At 41.2% G+C, this 20,719-nt stretch overlaps 1 protein-coding gene across 4 annotated transcripts in view; it reads left to right on the top strand.

Moving 5' to 3' along the window:
- The window catches only part of gria4b (glutamate receptor, ionotropic, AMPA 4b), a 157,833-nt gene that overhangs the window by 85,692 nt on the left and 51,422 nt on the right, over positions 1–20,719 (top strand). For all 4 annotated transcript variants that reach the window (XR_013100630.1, XM_004551206.4, XM_004551205.5 and 1 more), the window contains exons 4-8: positions 3,251–3,435; positions 10,127–10,180; positions 11,358–11,516; positions 17,501–17,668; positions 18,216–18,320. Coding sequence is in view for 3 of the 4 variants with exons in the window: in XM_004551206.4 (XP_004551263.1) it covers positions 3,251–3,435; positions 10,127–10,180; positions 11,358–11,516; positions 17,501–17,668; positions 18,216–18,320 (671 nt within the window). In the remaining variant the exon portion in view is untranslated. The remainder of the gene's footprint in view (positions 1–3,250; positions 3,436–10,126; positions 10,181–11,357; positions 11,517–17,500; positions 17,669–18,215; positions 18,321–20,719) is intronic.

Genomic DNA, 20,719 nt, shown 5'->3' with positions numbered 1-20,719 from the left:
AGGTGTATTGCCACAGTTGTATAAACTCCAGCACCTGCCCTATACGTTTTAAAGAGCTCACTGAATTCAAGTGTGGTGCTGCAACAGGACGACACCACAGCATCGAATCGATTCACATCATGAAACTTCTTCCCTCCCAGATATTCCACGATCGACACTTTGATGGGCTGAGCCAGGAATCGAACCACGTTCTGAGTTTCCTGGTTCCAATTTTGTCCTGTTAAAATTGAGAACAAAGTCACTTCAGTGTGGGGTCGGACTCACCAACAGCCAAATTGTCATGAACCAGTTCTTCCCGTAGGAATTACTGGGGACATACTGACACGATGTGTCTGTGTGTGTGTGACTGTGTGTTGCCTCAACCAGCAGTCCCTCCTGGCACAGGCAACCCTCTAATGGGGAGCAAGGGGCTGGGGAGGGGATGGAGAAGGTGGAGAGGGAGCTGGGTTGCCAGAGCACAGGTTAATCCACTAATTGGGAGCAAAGGGAGACGGGTTGCCAGATTGTGATGGCCACCAGGAGGGTCCGTTTAAGGGGGACATCTGTTCCTGCTGGAGAACAGCCGCCCTCACAGCTCCCTAGTTTCCTCTCTGACACTCATCTTCTCCATACACAAACGTGACAACGATGGTCTCCTCCTCCAGAGTCTCGTGTTGCATCCAACTCAGAGAGACTGACGGGACCAAAAGCCAGGATCTGGCTGGAAAAGGATAAAAGCTTCACAAGAGTTTCTTTTCCATGGGAAAGCGGTTGTCTTGCCAGCGATGTCGAGCCAGCAAAAAGCCGGTTTGTGTTTCAAACCAGCAATTATGGACAATATGTTTTATCGCATCATGTGCTTCAACATACCATATTGTGGATTGGAAGAAATCCACTTCAGTTTATTCAGAAAACATACCCAGGACTATAATTAAAACACGTTCAGGGAGCACTGACTGTTACTGTAGCAATACAGAGTTATTAAACTCTGCAAGAAAAAGGTTGTAAACCCCAATGGAATTATGTCTGAAATGAAATAATAGAGGTGCTCTCCTGTTGCTCTGTCATCCTGCGGATGCGCTCCAACTTCTTGTACTGTGGCTGGTGACGGCTCTGCAGCCTCGTGTGACGTGCTGCAGGAGGACTACTGTATATAAAAACAATTTTGGCATCCAAGGAAAAGGAGATTTTGGCTTCTGCCAAATCACCTGGACTGTGATTTGTAATACGTGTTTGATTTAAACATGTTTAAAATACATTTTTGTTTGTCAAATGGCCAAAAAAAAGCAAAAAGCCAATAGTAGGAAAATGAACTGACTTCTGTTAAGTAAAGTATACTACATGTATATGCAAAACTGCTATACTTTTGTGTATAGCAAAAAGCCCATTGGGTAAGGTGTGTCTTTAGTTTGTCTTATAGTTTCAGCGGCATGGTGGTGTGATGGTTAACACCATCGCCTCGCAGTCTGCATTTGAATCCACGGGCTGGCTCGGGCCTTTCTGTGAGTGTTCTCTGTGCCTGCATGGCTTCTGCTGGTTCTCCAGCTTCCTGCCAGAGTCCAAAGACACACTTTAGGTTCATTTGTATCTGTGTGAGTGAGAATGGTTGTCTGTCTCACTGTGTTAGCCCTGCAATAAAGTTTACTTTTTCAAACTTTCAAAAAAAAGAAAAAGATACTGAGCAATGTTTTTTAAATACATGTTTTGCAGTAATTTTAGATCAAATTGAGATCAAACTGGACTACATGTGGTCCCTTACCCAAACTGTGTTTGTCTGTCTTCGACTAATAAAAAATTTAATCTGAGCCACCAGACAAACATGGGCACCCATTAATATGCCTGGGCCGAAAAAACACTGCATTTCACTAAACAAATATGAATACTTGTCGTGTCTTTATTGAACATGCTGAGCAATCAATCACAGTACAGGCTGAAAACGGTGAGCTAAGCAACTTGTCAAATCTGTTTCAGCAGCAGCAACAACACGAGACATTTTCCTGTGTAAACGCTCCGATGTTCACAGCTGTGAGGAGGAATCTTGGAAAAGTTCTCCTGCAGAGCTGTTTCAGTTCAGTGTTTTGAGGATGTCTTGACTGAACACCTTAGCATCTCAGCTGGCCTCAGGGTCAGGATGTTGACATGATTGTTTTAAACAAATGAATTTTCTTCACCATCCTGTGGATTTTTCCAGTCCGTTTATCCAGCTGTTTTGTTTTTTTTGTCTTTAGAGTCTTTCGTGCTTTTACACATGAGCACATGTGTTATATGCGATTTCTGGACAAACTTTCCTGTTAGGTGTGGATTCTTTCTCGTGTCTTTCAAAATTACATGTTGTGCCCTCGGTATGATCTCTGCAGGATACTCACGCTTAAAGAAAGAAGAGGCAGCTTTGAATTTCTTCCACTTGTAGACAGTTTGTCTTATTGTGGATTTGACACAATGCTTTTGCAGCCTCACGCAAGTGTAAGCAAGTGTTTTCTTGCTTAGTCAACCAACTGTAGTAGCTCCCGAGCAGATAAGGAAAGTGTTTTTGACCGAGTTCCTTTGTCACTAAGTTTTGTGCTTTTAAAACCAACAGGCAATAAAAAATAACATAGACCCAGAAAAGGCAGAGGAGAGCTCTCGCTTTTCAAATGCAGGTCCTTAAATATTTAAAATCTAGTTTTACAAACGCTTCATGGGGAAGAAAATGCATTCAACACATTGTGAGGCCTCTAGGAGACACACAGTGTGTTTGGGTGATAAATACTGAATGACAACATAATGTGTCTGATTGTGAGGAAAATCCACGGCAGCTTTAAGCCTTTTATCCAAATTCACACAAACACATAAATGTTATCTGGCCTGTGACTGAACTTTATGAACACAAAACTTTATTGATATCACTCAGCTTGTGTTTGAGATAAACAGGACAAAATGCATCTCCGCTCCCATCCAGAAAAAAATGTCTCTTTCTTTCTCTCTGCACTATGTAATGATTTCAGCTGAGTTGAGTTATTCTGGTTACAAAAAAACCACATGAAAGATAGAATTGGTACGATGACCATGTATGATAAGGATGATTTTTAGTGGGTAATCTTTAACAGACAAAAACTACACACTAACTAATTACTCACTGAATTTATTTGAAAAACTGCATGTTGGCTGCTTGTTTTAACAGTGTCTTTAACAAAACTAGAGTAATGGGTTTGTGAAATTCATGAACAGAGTTTACCTGAACGTCTTCCTTCCATGTTTGATGATTTTTGTCCTGTGTGTCTGACTACATCAGGGTACGCCATCCTGCAGGCCATCATGGAGAAAGCAGGACAAAACAACTGGCAAGTCAGCGCCATCTGCGTGGAAAACTTCAACGATGCCAACTACCGGAGACTGCTGGAGGACCTGGACCGGCGACAGGAGAAGAAGTTTGTCATCGACGTGGAAGCTGAGAGACTGCAGAACATGATGGAACAGGTGATGTAAGCTTTTGGCATCAGCATTTGGTTGTTCTTTGTTTTAGCAGACCACAATTTATCGGTCATCTTTGTCCTTTTTACCTGTGGAGAATCAGCAAATGTTGAAGTTGAATCAATGAAACCTCATGCATGGTTTGTGCACAGCTATTTCCAGCAGTGTACGAACATCAAGCAATGTTTTACTTCTTTTTGGTATCAGATCCTTTACAAATTAATTGAAATGTCTCTCAAGATAAAGGGTTTTAGCAAGACTGTGTTAGTGTAGCTCAATAATAGCATCTTTATTAACGTGTGCACAGCTTGGGGTCTGATGGTATTCACAGATGCAGCTGTCCTCTGGAATAACTCTGCGCTCCACCTGAGTCTCAGTCCTCAGGACCTCAGCCACAGTTCAGCTTAGCTGCCACACTTTTTTCAGAGAGAAACCCACACATCAACCTCTGTTTACTCTGTATTATTTTTATTCATACATTACTTGCTCCTTCATCACAGCTTCTCATTTTTGAGCTACTAATTTGTGCTGCTCGTTGGTGGATTTTCCAGTTATTACTGAAATTAACTGGCTGCGTATTTGTATTTAAATCATGCTCACGTGCCCGCTTAACAAATCTAACCCTTAAATGAAACATATGGGGGGTTTTCTAAACAGGGAAATTTACAATTGCTTCAATATGTCATCTTCTAAACATGGATTGCACTGAAGTTATGTGTTTTTGTAGTCATTTCCTCTAATAGTACTTTAAGAAATAATAAAAATAGTTGACCTATTATGCTTTTCCTCATTTTCCATTATATACATCCTGTTACAACCGGGTATGTTCATCCTAAACACAGCAACAACTGCAAATAATAAGGCCATTTTATGTTCTAGTAATCACTGTAAAACAAAAGCTCGGGCTTCTGACTGCTATAAACATTGTTCCACACTGTTGGTCATCTCAGGGATATACATCTATCTAAGCACAGAAGCTCCACCCACATGATGTCCAAATTTTCTATATGCAAGGTGCAGCCAATCAGAAGAAAGGTGATTGCCTCTAACAGGGGGAGGAGCTAAAACGGCTCATGTCAGATAAATGCAGATTATTTTTGAACCTTCAATTATGCAGAACTGCTCCAGAGGCCAAAAATTAAGTTGTGGAGCTGGATGTTTTCCCAAGATGTCCTTTTTAAGTGATAATACCTTGGTCTGATTGTGGTTTTTACAGGATCCTGTTATGAATCATTGCAAATATCGGCACATTCAATGTCCTGACAAAATAAAGTCCAATGAGGCAAGAAATGCAAACAGTCAGACTCACAGACAGATTGTCAACAAACCCCCAGGTTAGCCAGACTTATTTGGAAGAGAAATGAAGGCAAATGGTAAAATTCTAACCCAGGCTTTTAAAACATCAATCACAGTTTCCCATGGATGTAAAGCAAGAACTGGGTCCTAGCCTCCAAAACACATTCATGAATTATATGAAAGTTTTCCCTCGGGGCATATAAGGGGAAAAAAATGTTTTCTCTCTTTCTCATCTGATTCTGTGTTTTGCAGCCTGCTGCAAATTCCCATTAGCGTCTCTGCCTGAGCTCACCAGCCCGTCTCACAGACTTCACACTGATGAAAGATGGCACTTGGCTGTTGCCTTGCTAGGCCTTGTTTAAGTTTTAGCAATATTACATTGGCGCGGTTTAAAAATGAACAATGCAGTTAGTTATACTTGATCTTGTTTGCAGCTTTGATGAGTCCCGACATGTTTTAGAGATATCTCTCTCTCTCTCTCATATGCCGCTGCACGGAGTTTGTGTTGCACTACCTAAGGCTGAACACGTCTGATACAATCAAAACAAGCATTCATATCTGTTTTTTGCAGGTACTTTGCAGGTTCCTTTAAATTTTGGTGGTCTTAGGCTCTTTGGTTTGCAGACAGGCATAGAAACTATATTGGTTTAAGTGTATGTTTCACTTAGAGCATTTTTTCCAATGTACTGCCAGACCACTGAAAAAAAACTGTATTTTTACCTATACCATTAATCCATCTACAACTTCTGTTCATCTGGACATTTCGTCACTCATCCAGTTGACTTCTTCAGTCTCAGCTGACTGCAGGTTTCCCCAATCTTATAAACAGTACATTTGCATAATGACTGAAATCAGCCCACTGAAGGAACAATGGGGTGTCAGGTCAGTTCCTTGATCATTAATATGCAAATTCTCATGACCACTGATCAACAACCACTGATCAAAGCCCACTGATCAATGGCCATGAGTACCATTCACAGAGTTGGGGAATGGCTGCAATCACAGGATTGTAAGATGGTGAAAGATGTACCCTCAGGCCCCCTCCTTGATTCAGAGATGGTCTTTCCCTTTTCACATAAATGGATTTCTTGACTCCCCACGCAAACCAGCGTTCCTCCCAATGAAAACGCTACGTCCAAAAGATAAGAAACAAACTTTTGAATTTACTTACCTGGATGATTGAGCATGCATCAACATACCTTTTGATGCATTTTCTATGCAGCTTAAAATCCAAAGCTTTTTGTAGTCACACAATGAAGTCGGTCAAAACTGGAGGTCAGAAACAAAGAAAACAAGCAAGCCTTCAGTATTTGCTCGTTTTGTTTTTGAGTGCGGATGTGCTAATTAGAAAGTTTTGAATGTAAGAACAGTCTGTCCTGATCTCCAGTGGTGTTAGTTGGCAAAAGCACACTCAGAATATGATGTGCACCTTCCTCTTCCTCCTCCTCCTTCTGCTCATCTTCATACCTTCATCCCTCCATCTTTCCCAGGGGCAACTGGTGTCTGTGTAATTGTTCAATTATTCAGGAGCTCTCCACTCCTGACATCTGTCATAGTTCTAACAATTTACTCTGCAGATGCACGAGTGTTTGTGTGCCTCTTTGCCCCCACAGAGAGGCAGAGATCCCGCTCCATCTTTGCTTGATGTCAGCGCACAGGTCGTCTCCCAGAGCAGACGTGATATGTTCTGTCAGATTGAGAGCTTTTGGAATGATGCACTGTTTTTGTGTAGAAGTGGTCAGAATTACTGACAGAGACATTAACATCTATTTTAGCCTGTGTTCATTCCAGCTGTCCTCCCATTTATAGCTTACTAAAATATCCAGATCCAGAATGAGGACTTGAATACATAATTAGACCTCATTAGCTGCTTATCGCCAGCACGGTCAGTTCTCGGTGTATCACAGCTTTCAGATGTTACTTTGACTATCAGAACATGAAATCTAGGAACACAAACCTGCTTCATTTGCAGACGGGGGTGTTGCTGATTTTCAAGATGAGCTGTACAGCTTGTGCAATAGCTGGAAAATAAACAGAGGAATACAGCTACAGTTAGCTTAAAGTGTTTTAAAAAGTAATAACGAAAAATAAAACAAGCAGAATTTTGTCCATTGTTCTTTTGGAGTTTTCTTCTTTCAGTAAAAAATGCATTGGTTGCATTGAGTGACTTCCTCCTAACAGGCATTGGCCAATCTGAATTGGGCTGTTGTGATTGGTCAGAATTTATAAACGCTGTGTTTTGATTTTTTAGAAAGTAAAACACATTTAGTCGTCTTTTGTTTTTATAGGTAAAAATAAAGCCTAAATATATTGTGCGGATTTGTCCACCTCAAGGTAGCCATACATTAAGCTTATCCTGCTTTCGTCTCAGTTTCCCTCTAAATGGGACCACAGTTTCCAAAATGAACATCCTGCTGTATTAAAGGAGATGTGAAACAATGTGAAGCAACAATAACATCAAGAAAATATTTCCTGAGAGCACCAATTAAGCGAGAAACGATTGTGCAGTCAGGTTTCCTTTTTCAACCAGCTGGAGTCGCCCCCTGCTGGCCATTTGAAAAAATGCTGGTCTGTCGTTTGAGTAAACAGTCAGGCACTTTAACACTATAACATAGCCAACAGGGTGCACCTTTGTCCTGAATTTTGTTACTTTTAGCATTAAACCATGTTGATATACAGTTTTGTTTTATTGCATATCTATCTATATAACATTTATATATGGATTTATAGTCACTCTTCATGTATATATATTAACTAGTTTTTATTCCATAATTTATCCCAACACCTCCTAGGACCTTGCGTCTACATATGTGGACATCACATTTTGGGTTGTCTAGACCAAAATACCAAATTTAGCTCCACAAGGGCCTGATATCCACTTACGAGGGTAAAAAAAAAAAAATCTGGTGATTCTTTGTTTTTACATTCATCAGGTCCCAAACAGCCCAAATATCAAAGAGAAATTAAAAATGCATGCCATGGAAGAGTTTGGGTCTTAGGAGGTTAATTAATTACAAAACATAAATATGTTATACATGTTGTTTGTGTCTGTTGTCTGTTCTGTTATGTACATGGAGAGTGTCAATACAGCTAATTCTGCTAAGAAGGCAGTCAGTGAACTTTTTTAAGCATTAAATAAGCCATTAAAAGTTCAATTTGAGTCAATTACATGAATTTTTTCCCCTCGTGTGGAGTGTTAGGGAAAATGAGAAAAATATAACTAAATTAAAATTTGTAAAGACAGTCCTGCACTGACTTCTTGGATCCTCAGTCAGCAATAAATGTCCAGCAGAACATTTCATATACAGATGTGGGCAAAAAGGAAATAACTTCAATATTCAGCGTTTCTTCAGTGTGTGGCAGCAGCAGCCTTTATTCGATAAATGATGAAAATTATACGAAAGTCTACTCTGTGAGACATGAGCCAAACATCGGTCGCTCTTGTGGTGTCATTAGTGACGGCCTCAGTGCCAGAAGAGGCTTTAAAAGCCATCAGTGATGCAGAGTGTGAGGGAACAGCAAACACTCGTCTTCCTTCATATCATTACTGTCCAGTTTGCTTCCAATTCTCCAGCAGCGAGTCCCTCTAACAACAACAGTCAGAGTTTATTCTGTAACTCTTGTAGCATCTGCATAAACATGTACTATATGATAACAGCAATTTATAACACTGTGTAAAAGAGCAGATGTGATTGAGTTTAGATGTATGTGATTGTTAAATTAGCCAACCTGCATTAGGTTTGTGCTTGTAAATGGGGGTGCACTGATGCAGTACCTTTGCTTTGCTGTCTGCTGATAGAAGTATAGATCTGACATCAGGAGTTAATTAACATTACTGTAAGACTTAGTATTTAAGTCTAAGATTTAAATAACTTGTCCATCCGTCCATCCATGTTCAGGGTTGTGGGGGTGATGTAACCCTGCCTTTCTTCAAAATATAAGAAATGAAAATATATTCTACATAAAATATAGAATACTCTCACCTATAGTCACATGTCATGGCACAAATGTGCTTCCTCTGAAGAGCGCCTGGGCTCAACTTTAGTGGCATATTGAAAGGAGCCGCAACAACTGACAAGATGCCAGATATTGAACAAAATCTAGGTTACACGTTTTAGGCATGTCTGTGTCCTCTCAGCGGACCTACAGGGGGTGTTTGGGGAGAGGGGGATATGGCCATCTCAGGCTAGGCTCCTCCCCCTTCCCAACTACAGCCACATAAGAAGTAGAAGATGAAGGGATAAAAATAAGAAACCTCTTGCTCCAGCTTACCAGACCACAGTTTGTGGCTAAAAACTAGCTGCAAAGATATAAATAATTTCACACCTGCTCTCAGTCTAGCAGGTGTGAAATACCTCATACCTACTACCCCATTACTCATCCTATGCTGTCGGCTTTCTCCATGGTATGTTAGCTCCACCATTAGCAACCAGTATACTAAATTACATAGATCAGCCCCAAAGTCTTTGGAGCTTGCACAGAAGGCGAGTGGACTTCTTTAAGTTTGTTGAAGAGGTTTCACTTCTCATCAAAGTCACCTTCTTTTCAAGCTCCTAGGACGACCGTGTCCTGGATGACTGTGAACCTACACAGACGTGAGCCCCATAAATCATCCTGCCGTCACATGAGCCAGCTTTATGAATCACCGATGACTGATATCTGACCTGGACATCAGTTTAATGCATCCCTACTTGTGAAACTGTTTAACTGTTTTCCTTTGAGGTAAATTTACTCTCTTTATTTCTCTTTTAAAGACTTGTGTTTCCACTTAGAGACTCAAGAAGTGAAGGAGGATGAAGAAAACCGTCTTTATTGCTAATCCTTGGTGAATTTTTTTGATTGAAACTTCTTTCTTCTGAGAAAATAATTTGTGGGAAAGCCATTTATAAATATATGGACAGGTCTTTGTTGTGATGTAATCATGGCTTTTTTAAGAGTAATCTTGAATATTGGAGCTGAGAGCGTTCAAACTGATGCTCGGGTCTTGACAGCAGTTAAGCTGCCGGGGACCTGATACTGATCCCGGTTTTTCTCCGGGATTCAAAGCACTTTTTTCTCCTTGATTCACGCCCTTATTACCTGGATGTCCAGTGGGATTTCCCAGCAGATGTCAGCTTTCAAAATGAGTTTTTATCACCACGATGCAGCTGTGTGGTTGTTTGCATGTTGAGTGAGAGCGTTGAGAAGATCTGTCACGTCCCTCGAAGTGTGGAGTGTTTACATACTGACGTGACCGCCCGTTCATTCGTTTAGACGTTCAATCGTCTGAGTGTCAAACCCGATGGACCCACGGTGTCAACGCCCATGCACTCACCTGTCACATGCTCATTTAATGTAATTAAGCTTTGTTATGCTGTAATCCAGTCAGATTAACGATGAGCTCTGCTCTGCCTTCTTGCAGATTGTCAGCGTCGGAAAACACATCAAAGGCTACCATTACATCATGGCCAATCTGGTGAGGGACGGACACTTCCTGTCAGGGTCCTTGTTTGTTTGCGTCTCTCTTTGTCCTTCGTATTTGTTTCACTCCATCTGTGGCTTGCTTTCTCATGCTGCTGACTGCCAGCTCGTTGTAATTTAAGTCCGTGTGGTGCTGATCTCAAGACTGTGTGTGGTTAAATTTGAAGACCTTGCTCAAGGAGCAGATGTTAAAACTGATAACAGTAGGATTTTTTGCTTCTGTAGTGCTAGACCGCTCCCGCTGTTAAAATATATTTACAAATGTGAGACTAATTGTGGCAATAACAGGGTTTTCCCTGCTAACCCTCCCATACAGATTTGGCAAAAACCTCCAAAAGAAAATCATTAAAATAATCTGTGATCTTTTTTACTCATTTTTTACTAAAATATATCTTTTTTTGTTTTGCAAATGGCCAAACCCCACGAAACATAAGTGGCTTCAATAAAAGTCACACAAAGCAAATAACACAAAACCTCCCCTTTGGGCATCAATCTGTGAAACTAGACTGTTTTTAATATGGAGCATTATGGCATATTCAGTTGGGCTTCATGACTTTAATCCAGTATGTATGAACGACTAAGGTTTCCCAGTCTTGTAGACTGAAAGAAAAGATGCATGAGGGCCGATTACATTTATAAGAAACTACTTTAAAAAATCACATGTGGGATGTGACTATCGCCTGGGAGAATCTTTCAACAAGAAAATATCACTTTTAGCTTTGGAAAACTGTTCAAACATCAACTTTATTAGTTACACTTTTCCTCATTTGTTACACGATGTGAACCAGAAGAACCTGAAGATATTTTGTATGATGGCAGTATACTACAGGATCAAAGACTTTATCCACTCCCTGCTTTAAGAGACATTTATAATGACTGTGATCACAGTCTTGTGAGATTCAGCACAGCTCACCACGTCTTCCTCACTCACTGCCTCCAGTGCTGCTACTGTGATATGTGGCACTCTCTTATAGACGCTGAAGAGTGCAGTAAATAAATTCAATCTGATGTTTACGAGTGGCAGTCAGTTGGTAGTTACCGGCTTTGATATTCCACTTGTTAAGTGCAATACCTCTGCCCTCATCATCCTTCCTGCCACATGCTTGTTTCTGTCTGCCACTGATGGATCTGTGACTGGACGTGACCGCTCTTTCCCCTTCTTGTCCCTCAAGGGTTTTAAAGACATCAACCTGGAACGCTTCATGCATGGCGGCGCAAACGTGACGGGCTTCCAGCTGGTCGACTTCAGCAACCCAATGGTCATCAAACTGATGCAGCGCTGGAATAAACTGGATCAGAGGGAGTACCCGGGCTCGGACGCCCCGCCCAAGGTGAGTCATGTCAGAATCAGAGCAGAAGTACAACACAAGCCTTTGTCTTAAGCCCCACAGCACAACTAGTTTTACCTGCAGACCTCTAGTGATTTGATCCAAATCCTGTACAATCTGCTGTCCCCATAATTTGTGAAGTGAAAATTTCACTGCAAAGTACAGAAGATGTAGAGATCCTTTGATATTAAAGCAAAGCGTTTAGCAACATCAGCACTGCTTGTGTAGCATATTATGAGATGGACAGCGGGCTGTACATAGCATACTGCTCTTTTTTTTAATATGGTCAGCTTGTTATTATTATAATTAAGTGTTTAGTTGCAAACATCAATGCCAATAAATTCAAGTAAACAGTCTCAGCTTATCCAGTGGATTAGTGAAATTTGATAAATCCACTAATTTCCAGGTCAAAAGATAAATAAGAAAATGCTCCAAAAAAAGACTGCTTGTGTATTTAAGGGTTATTTGAAACCATTCACTTCATTCTTCTATAATAAAGTTAGATGTTAAGTGCTGGTGTCCCTTTCATAATATTTTAATACTATGCCATATCAATTTTTACCCCTGGACTCCTCCAGTCATATCCTTGGGAAAGATATAAACCCGGACTTGCTCCCGAGTGCGTGCATAAATGTTAGAAAGTGCTTAAGCAGCGATAAGGAAGCACTGTACGTGTGAATGTGTGTGGTAGAAAGCACCCTGAGTGCTCGGTTAAGTGGAAAGGTGTTACATAACACCCATTCACAAATGTTACTACAAATGACTTAGTGTGTACTTAATTTTGTCCTCGTCTTCTCTACTTTGTCTTGTTATTGTTATTATCATTATCTGTAACTGTATGGGTCCCGCTGCTTGTGCTGATAGCGTTAGTTCTCCTTTTTACTTCAGTTTTTTTGTGTGTGTGTCTGATTTCTGATTTCTGAACTGAGATCTCAACCAATGTAGCGTTTTGTCCACTCCCCCAGAGAATGCCTTTAAGGACATACCTTTTAAATGATGACAAAATGATGCGCTTCTTCTTTTTCAGTTCTTGTCACTGGCATTTCATAATTTGTGGTGCAAATAAGGGGCTGTTTAATTCCATCTGTGGTTAAATCTTAGAATGAGCTTCTAAAAGTTTACAAATATGATGGAAAAGCTTTGTGCACATTTCTGCCTTTGTGAGAACTGTGGTGATAAATCTGAGAGAGAGTTTTATGCATTTGGGCCCTGGAGGGTGGGAAATGTATCTAAAAACAGATGTCCTATATATGAACAATAGTGTGCGTGCTATTTGTAGGTAATGGACTGAAACATGCAAAACCATTTTCCTTAAAGAATCCTGCTGGGGTAGTTGAAAGCCGAAAAACAAAATAAAGAGAATGTATTTAAGGATGCTGCCATGTAAGATGAAAAATATGAATGTGTGTTATCATGTTTGGCATCAAAAAAACCCACAAAAAATATCGATAACACTCCTCCTGCCTCTTCCACTGCTGCCGAGCAGCGACGTGACAGACTGACCCACTTTAAATCCTTTTCAGTCACACAGATTGCGAATAGCACTGGGGCAAGAAGGCATCACGCCATGACGGTTAGCGAACCTCCCCCCTCGAGCAGATCCGAGTGTCCAACAAAGATTTCTATTTTAAAAACCAGATGCAGTGGAGTGGAAGTGGTGTGAGTCAAGACGCTAGTGTGCGTGTAGCGTGTGCGTATCTGATGGATTGGGGTTCAAATTAAAAGTTTACACCACAGGGCGATCTCACATGACAAAATGTGTGTGTGTTTGTGATATCTGTGTGAGTGTGTGTGTGTCTTTGTGTTTTCCCCCACTCAGTTTCTTGATAAATTGCTCTCTCTCCTGGAAATCCACTCAGCCTAAATTACTCTGCTCCCCACTAAGTTGTCCACAGCCTGAGTCATAGCTAGCCCTTCTTTCTGCTAATATATTAACAGGACAGTGAGTTAGGCCTCCTCCTGGCATGTTTACTCACTTTGCAAAGACAGATGTAAGACTTGGCGTTTAAAAGTTCCAGGAGTCGTCAGGTAGTAAATGGGATATTCTTATTCAGTGTATTACCGTGAGCTTGGCATGACAAGGACAACACTGGAGATGTTATACCTCATTTACGCCTGGCATTAATACACAGTCTTATTTTAACCTGCAGCGGCAAACACAAACAGCCTTTCAGTGCATTAACTTACTCCGTATCTCTCAGTGAAGCTGCTGTTTTGGTTTATTAGGAGGAATCTGAATATAAATCTGATGGTATGCTTTTTTATAAATGCATTAAATCATAGTCACTAGTTCAATTTCAGTTCAGTTCATTTATATTCTTTATATTGTAAGGTAAAGACCCTACAATAAAACACAGGAAATCCCCTATGAGCAACCACTCGGTGACAGTGGCAAGGAAAAACTCCCTTTTAACAGGAAGAAACCTCCGGCAGAACCAGACTGGGGGAGGAGCAGCAATCTACTGTAACCGGTTGGGGGAGGAGGCAGGACAAAAGACATGATGTGGAAGACAGCCAGAGATTAATAAAAGCTAATGATTAAATGTAAACTGTTGTATAAACACATGCAGAGTGAAAATTGAAAAAAGTTTTTTGCTAGTTTTTAATCTTCTTTAAAGCACATCTCGCGCCAAATTTCACTTTAATTTATCCAGAAAGGACATTATATGAGTTTTCTTACCTAATTTAAATAAACAAGTTTATTTATTCCAGTTGCCCTTCCTGACTCATCCAGGGATCTTTTACATGTTAATATGGCTCAACAGTTCCTACAGTGTAACACCTCAGTAAATCAAAACAGATTCGCTCCATAAAATCATGTTGGCTTATCATCCGCATTATCAGTTAGTTAGCACACAGTACCTCAAATCCGAAGCCAGAGGCAGATGTTTTGGGTGTAACTGTTACTTTGATGATTGAAATAACTAATTATTAATTAACGCTATTCAGTGAAGCAGTTTATTTGGATGCATAAAGCTGTTTCCTTGGCTAATTTTTGGTGTCACTTCAGTTATATTTATGAGGTGACCCTGATTAGCATTATTCTGGTATAATTGCATTTTTCCGAGGAATTTGTTGCTTCTTTTTCATAAAATGATAATGCCAGAAACAGATATCATTGCTAGATGATAGTATTTGTTTCTTCTGTTTTTAACCCATGTGATTTTCTCAGGTCTTCCTGCATTGTGATTGGATATCAAAATGATAACTCCAGAGCTTGAAATTGCAGATTTATAGGCAAAAAGATCCAGATAGGATTTTATACAGCCCAGTGAAAAACTAAGTACAGGCTTACTGCTTCCATAGCAATTAAAAGTGTAAGTAGCAAATGCTCTTAATGAAAGTCTCTTGATGAACTGATCATCAGCAAATATGACCGGATCTATAAAAGCAGACATTTTGCCACTTTGCTGGTATGAAGCATTCAGATGCCAAAATCTTCCCAAGAGTGGTGATTCCATCAAATTCAGCCCAAGGTCAGACTGTGCAATGCTCAATAAAAGAAAGGAGGGGAAAAAGAGCTACATCTCAGACTCTGCAGACCTCAGTTAGCATATCAAATGTTCAAGTTCATGAAAGCACAATTAGAGCCAAGACTGAACAAGTGTCGCTAGTTTGGAAGGGATATCAGGAGAAAGTTTCTTTTCTCTAAAAAGACAACGGCAGCAAAGGTTTTCAAAGTTGCATCTGACAAACCACGAGAAGTCCAGAACAATGGACACGTGAGACCAAAATGGAGATATTTAATCACAGTACACAGGACAACACCTCATACCATCACATGTTGGTAGAGGGCTGATGTCTTGATTTTGTTTTGCAGTCACAGGACTGGGGCACCTTGCACTGCAACATGAACTCCTCTAGTATTCTAGATTCAAATGTAAGACCATCTATCAGAAATAGAGTCATCAAGAAAATAATGACTTTAAGTTATTGCAGTTAAAAGTCGTTCTACAACCTGCTGAGTCATGGGATGTCTTTAGTTTTTATGGGACTGCAGTCTGCAGAGGGTCCTGTAAAAACTTCAAGCGAAAACCTGCAAATTTTTTTTGTTATTGCCAGTAGGGGGCGACTTCTCCAGTGACAGAAAGAAGTGCGATTGCATAGAAATCTATGAGAAAGTGACATTACTGTTAGCATAATAACGACATTAAACCATTTCCTCATGATTTTATGTTCCCAAACACCAGTTTCAGGTCTTGTTGAATAAAACAATATGTTCATTTTGTAAATAATCAGAGTTGGAAAGATTTACTATGCAGGGTATAATTTCAGCTGGAGACAAAAAGCTTCTGTTTCACATGTTTCTGCTGTTTACGTATGTTTTCTCGGTCAGAGCTACCCCTGGTTTCAGTGGCTTCTTAATTAATACAGCAGGATCTTAATTTTGTAAATTATGGCCCTGTGTAGATTAAAATACACAGTAATAAAAGGTGTAAGTCATTGAGTTTACACGTGCAGTGCTTTTGGTTTCTTGGTGAGTTACACCCTTTGTTTGTGATGCACAGTTTTCCAAAAACTAAAAAGGCAATCATTGAAATACTCGAGTCAGGACTCGAATAACCTGACATCTCGTCTTTTATGCCCGAGACAGATTATCTTTAAATCTTCAGTAAGGCCAGAGGATTTTCTTTCTCTAAACCAAGAAAGAGTGTCTAACCTCAGATTGCAAACATTATGTAGACTTTTCTTCATCTGGCCTGGTTAAAGACCTCTGACTTACCAACATTTCTTAAGGAATTCAATTTGTTCTGGTGTCTGTCTGGTTGTGAGCACACAGCTGCAAAAAAAATAAATAACGAAGTTCCTGGCAGCATTCGCAGTGAGGATGAAGATGAGAAGAAGCCGATAGCTGCGGTGACTGTTAGTGAGTTTATCCCACTCCGTGATTGTTTGTGTGTGTTACTTGGGGCAGCTTGTCAAAGAGTAACAGGGGGATGGAGTGCAGGAGACTCTCTGCAGAGAGCCATAATGTCACCGTGAGCAGTGGGCTAATGAATAGGATTCACCCCCGGCCGGAGGCAAAGTTAATGAACTCCTGCTACTCGGGATAATTAATGCCAGACTGCTTCCCGGCTGGACAAAACGCTCTCCTTTTCCCCTTTCTATCCCCCCTCACTCACCCACCCACCCACTCTGCGTCTTCCTGCCTATTCCCCATTCACTCAATTACTTTTCTGCCCTGCCAGAGGTGAGTTTTAGGGAAATGTATTGCTCATGAGAGAGAGAGGCGAGTGCTTTTCTTTTTTTTTTTTTGTAGACCCAAATAATCAGAAGCAAAGGCAGAGGCAGAGTCTTCAGGTCAAAGACAGATTAGGGGAAATTGGGAGGTTTATACTGTGGGGAATGTGCTCTCCTCCTTTTCTATATCTAGAAAATAATGAGCAGAGTAAAACTGCTGCCTCGCTCTAACAGCCAGGCTGTTACCGCGTGCTGCTTGGCCCTGCAGAAAGTCAGCACGCTCTCGGAGGCGACCTTACGCAGATTGTTTTTAAAAACATCTGACCAGCAAATATTGCAGAACATTTTGCCTGTCTAGCTAAATCAGTATTTAATTGGCCTCATACCTTTTCCTGGTGTGCGTCCCCCAGCACTACCCAAAACGGGCAGAGCAGCGGGGTCGCCTCGGGCTACAAAGACTGTAATTTACAAACCACGGCATCTGTCCCTGCTGGGTTTTATTTCCTTTCAATACAGTCTGCTTCATCCTGAAGAGCTTTTATTCGATGTTAAGTTGTTCTTTTATAGACACATTTTCCATCATTGACCACATACAGCAGGGGTGGGGAACTCCAGGCCTCAAGGGCCCGTGCCCTGCAAGTTTGAGGCATCACCCTGGGTCAACACACCTCACTCAAATGATTTGTTCATTACCAGATGTGTTGAGGACACATCTAAAATCTGCAGGACACCGGCCCTTGAGGCCTGGAGTCATCCTACCCCTGAACGCAGGATAACATCTCTGATCGCCCCTTCTCGTCTCGCAGTACACCTCGGCGCTGACATACGATGGTGTGATGGTGATGGCCGAGGCCTTCAGGAACCTGCGCAGGCAAAAGGTGGACATTTCAAGACGGGGGAACGCCGGCGACTGCCTCGCTAACCCTGCCGCCCCGTGGAACCAGGGCATCGATATGGAGCGCACTCTAAAACAGGTGAGACGCAGCATAAGTGGAGGTAATCGGCAAAGGTTTTTCACTACTTCCTCTTTGTTCAAACCTTTAATGGAGAGCCCGGGTGGCTGTGAGCCTCTGCTCGAATGTCTGTTATTGAAAAGGAGACGCTCTCTGATCTTCACGATCGTTGCCTCAACATGCAGTTGCACTTTTAGATACAGCGGAGCCCCTTAGAGCACAAAGAAGTATATTAAGAAAAGCTTCACTCTCTGAAAAGCGTATTTCCCAAAATATTGAACTATTCTTTAAATGCCCTCAAACCAGTTGAAAGTGTGTTTCAGCTGATGCTCAGAAGACAGAGCTGGCTGGCTTGGTTAAATCAACAATAAGCTCAAAGGAGTAGTGAACATCTGCTTATTAAATAAAATCTCCCAGACTCTTCAAATCATGCAGCATGCAGTGTCATCCCTTGATACAGCCTGCTGCACTTTTCTTCCAACAGTTTTGTGTACTAAAACAATATTTGCTTATGTGGAACTATATCATGTCCTGGTGTGTACATGTCTTCGTCCCCCTCTGTGTGCAGGTCCGGCTGCAGGGACTAACAGGTAATGTCCAGTTTGACCACTATGGCCGCAGGGTCAACTACACTATGGACGTGTTTGAACTGAAGAATAATGGACCCAGACGGGTAAAGCATCACACCACACTGCTTTCATTTGTGCTGTGGATAAATATTTGGCTAACGGTGATGATCACACATTTGACTTATGAAATCCAGTTTGTTTGCAGACCTACAACAAGCTACACGACTATGAAATCATCATACACCCCATGTGGTCCCAATATAAACTCAAACTTCAATCCATTTTGTGCTGCTAATACAGGTCCTAGACCTAGTTGCTGCAATCTAAGCAGCTCCAGCTCTTCTGATGGGATGTTCCCAATCCAGCTGAGAGACACAATCTCTCCACTGTGTTCTAGCTCTGTCTCTGGGTTGGAAATGCCTGAAAATCCTCATCTATGAGGCTCCTAAGAAGCACCCTCGAACCACCTCAGCTGGCGCCTTTCCATGTGGAGGAGTAACAGCTCCACTCTGAGCACCTCCCAGATGACCAAGCTTCTCATACTGTCTCTAAGGCCTGATTTAGACTTCTGTGGGGACCTTTGTAGAAGATATGATGTAACCTACATAAGTTGCCGACACTGAGGCCAGCATTTATGCTTCTTCTGGTGCATTACATGTTAGTTACCCTGTGGTTGTGTCCATGCGTTTTATAGCCAGCGCCGTCCAACAGAAACTTTTTTGGCTCTTTCTTGTGATGAGGTTTTTTTTCAGGGTCAAACACTTTAGTCCTTCACATTTTTCCACTTCTTTTGACATTCCCTAATGTCATTTCCAATAGTTTCATCAGTCGCCATCCAGGTATTTGCTGTCATCTGAGTCCTTATATTGATGCTATGATTGTCTTTTCTTTTATTGAGATGATGGTTATAATTAAAACATCAAAGCAACAAAGTAGCGAGAAATTGCACAGAAATTACAATGTCTTGTTGCGTTTCTAGGGAGGTTACGCTGTAGGGTTTCATTGAGGTTTCCCACTGAAGTATAATTCCCTAGTACAGATGAGCCCAGCCACCCTTTGGAAGGAAGCTCATTTCCACCCCTTTTTTCCATGATCTCATTTTGCTACCCACAGCTTGTGGCCATGAATCTATGGGAGCATAGATCACCCGGTAAACCGAAAGCCTCGCTCACACAAACTTGTTTTGAATAATTCAGGGAAGGAAGGCACACAACATTAATTTTACTCCATTTTCCTTCCTTGAGTGCTGTCAGCTACATGCCTCTTTTCTATTGGTCACGCTGGCAGTCTTCACAGCACAGAGCTGTCAAAGTTCAACAAATGTCACTCCTGCAGTGTCTGAAAGATCTCCCGAGCAGCATCCTGTGCTTTGGCTATTGTGTGGACACAGCACAGGATGGGGGAGCAGCTATGGCTCACCTTTTTAAGCTGGCAACCCAAATAGCAAAGGCTAAAGTCCCCTCCAGACTCCCACTTTGCTGTAATAAATAACAGCAGAAAGCCAAAAACAGAAATAAATAATTTGCAGCCACGTCCTGTGTGAAAGCAACTTTATTTGAAATTTGAAATTATATATTTGAATTTAATGCAAATTAAATACAGGTATGCATATTTAGCATTTACAATTAGTAGCAAAATAAAGACAGTACTGTAGTTCATATCACTGGTTATCATGAAAAAAAAATAGTCCCGTTTGATTTATTGATTAGTATTTTTAAAGTTGTCACATATGTATCTATACGATATACATTTCCTTTTTAGTAATCTGACAGTGTTATCCCAGTGACACGTGATCTGTTGCTACCTTCTGAGGAGACGTAAAAATCAGTCTTTTCATCCAACGCTGCAGGATTCACCAAATTAGTGGTTGGAAAATGTTTATGATCCCATGAGGGAACCCTGCCTGACAGCCCAGCGTGTGTAATCAGCTGCTTAACCACAATGTGGTCAGGATTTTATAAAGGCAGGGGATTCTTTTAGATTAAAACTGCACTGTGACGTTAAGAATTTGTTTTAAGGTTAGACAGTTTACTCTGCCATGCGTGTTATTTATCTGGCTCTCTGAATGATGTGCCTGACAGCATGTCATAACAGGTCTTGTATGTAGCTCAACAGGTTACAGATTTTGCAGGTTTCCAGCGAGCAACTTTATTCCTAAACACGATGTCGTATAATTTTCAAAGACCCGTGCTCTGGTGGGCGTGCATGCTTGAATATAACTAAATCGGAAACCTTCTTCATTCATCCATAAATCATTGTAGATTCGTGCAGACTGCCTTCATGTGAAGTATCTGGGCGAGTGGGATGATACGACATGTAGTGTGCTGCTCTCTATAATCATAAGTAAATTGTGGTGGCGGGGAAGCTGCAGCATCTTTTGCTTGCTGGTTTGAGAGGATGGATGGATGTCTGTAGATGAAATTCAAGGGAAATGGGGGGAAAGAGAGAGAGAGGGCACTTGTGAGAGTGATGCCAAAAGGATGAAATGAAATAGAAAGCAATC

The sequence above is a fragment of the Maylandia zebra genome, linkage group LG10, assembly GCF_041146795.1.
Source record: "Maylandia zebra isolate NMK-2024a linkage group LG10, Mzebra_GT3a, whole genome shotgun sequence".
NCBI lineage: Eukaryota > Metazoa > Chordata > Actinopteri > Cichliformes > Cichlidae > Maylandia > Maylandia zebra.
The sequence above is the reverse complement of the archived record's forward strand: the minus strand, read 5'-3'. Positions and strand labels throughout refer to the sequence as shown.